Source organism: Montipora capricornis, unplaced genomic scaffold, assembly GCF_036669925.1.
Source record: "Montipora capricornis isolate CH-2021 unplaced genomic scaffold, ASM3666992v2 scaffold_500, whole genome shotgun sequence".
NCBI classification, from domain to species: domain Eukaryota; kingdom Metazoa; phylum Cnidaria; class Anthozoa; order Scleractinia; family Acroporidae; genus Montipora; species Montipora capricornis.
This window is the reverse complement of record NW_027180240.1, coordinates 308,759-310,000: the sequence shown is the minus strand read 5'-3', so window position 1 is coordinate 310,000 and position 1,242 is coordinate 308,759. Positions and strand designations below refer to the sequence as shown.

Genomic DNA, 1,242 nt, shown 5'->3' with positions numbered 1-1,242 from the left:
TAGAACTTCTCAGGCCAACATTTATGACACTCAGTGACACAAAGTTACTTGAAAGATGCATTCGGGGGACCACCCAAAACCCAAACGAGTGTATCAATGGTACGGTTTGGGTGCGTTGCCCCAAGCATAAGCATCATGGTGCTAAAGTCGTCCGTTATGCTGCTGCTTCAGCCATCTGCCACTTCCACAAAGGAGCAGAATGTAGGAATGAAATAATGGATAAACTTTCCATTCCTGGTGGGAGTCACACAACTCATTCATTTAGACTAAAGAACAACAAGCGGTTGAGGAAAGCAAATGCTCAAGCTACAGCCATGGAGAAAAAGCGCCGCCAGGGACTCCAACTTGTGCGGACCAGAAGAGAAGAAGCCCTTCTTGAAATTGATGGACCAAGCTATGACCCTGGAGGATTCTAAGGGCTCCCTTAAGCCTCTGAGAACTAAATCTGGATAGTTTTCCACCCACTGATATTCTTTTCCCCGAACAATCATAATATATAATTTGTTGTAAACTTTAAGTCTGTTTTCTCAAAACGAGCGATTTTTGCCTTTGAGAAAAGATATTTCAAGAAAGATTTAAGCTATTGACCTGAAATTTTCAGGAGAGTTAGTGCTCATTAAATGAATTGATATGAATGAGGGAATTTGTCAAGGGCTTGCTGGGGAAAAAATGATCAATGAAAAATCCCCCACATTTTGATGGTTTAACTTGAGATGGCTCTTTTGGCATGTGATTTTACAATTTTGCAAAATCCTCCATTCATATCAACAATTAGGTACTATTCTTTGAAATAACATAAGAAGTTTATTTGTCTGTGAAGTCTGCAAAGAGAAATCTTTTCTCAGGTACCCGAGGGTTTTGCACTGCGGGTAGTGCCTTTGACAGCCTGGTACCAGGTTACTTTTGCTGGCAGTGCATAAAAACATTCGTTTTCAGAACCTTTGGAGTATAAGCTTTCCAGTTATATAAAGTTTGTTATGGTTTGGATTAAAACTGTGATTGCTACATGCTATACAAAAAGTGCGCTTTTTTCAGGTAAAGCCCCACCTTAACTATTTCTTATTTCTCCAAATTTTACTACTATTTTGAGAAAAACTATCCCCAAAACATTGATTTGTGTTTTGAGCATGGGTTTTTGTATTGCTTGAAACGCGAAGGAGATATTTCCATTAAACCGATTTAAGACGCTTTCATGTGTACCCCCGCCTTAAGAGCAGGCCGGAAGAAAATTTAAGTTCTCCG

The 1,242-nt window shown here is 39.7% G+C and overlaps 2 protein-coding genes across 2 annotated transcripts in view; both read left to right on the top strand.

Annotated features, from left to right (window-relative positions):
• The window catches only part of LOC138036783 (uncharacterized), a 2,851-nt gene extending 1,858 nt beyond the window's left edge, over window positions 1-993 (top strand). Inside the window, exon 2 of the mRNA XM_068882870.1 lies at window positions 1-993. This exon is cut by the window's left edge and continues 1,155 nt beyond it. The gene's annotated coding sequence lies outside the window, so the exon portion shown is untranslated.
• The window catches only part of LOC138036784 (uncharacterized), a 1,969-nt gene extending 976 nt beyond the window's left edge, over window positions 1-993 (top strand). The window contains exon 1 of the mRNA XM_068882871.1: window positions 1-993. This exon is cut by the window's left edge and continues 976 nt beyond it. Coding sequence (XP_068738972.1) covers window positions 1-416 — 416 coding nt within the window. The 3' untranslated portion in view covers window positions 417-993.
• Window positions 994-1,242: the final 249 nt, after the last annotated feature.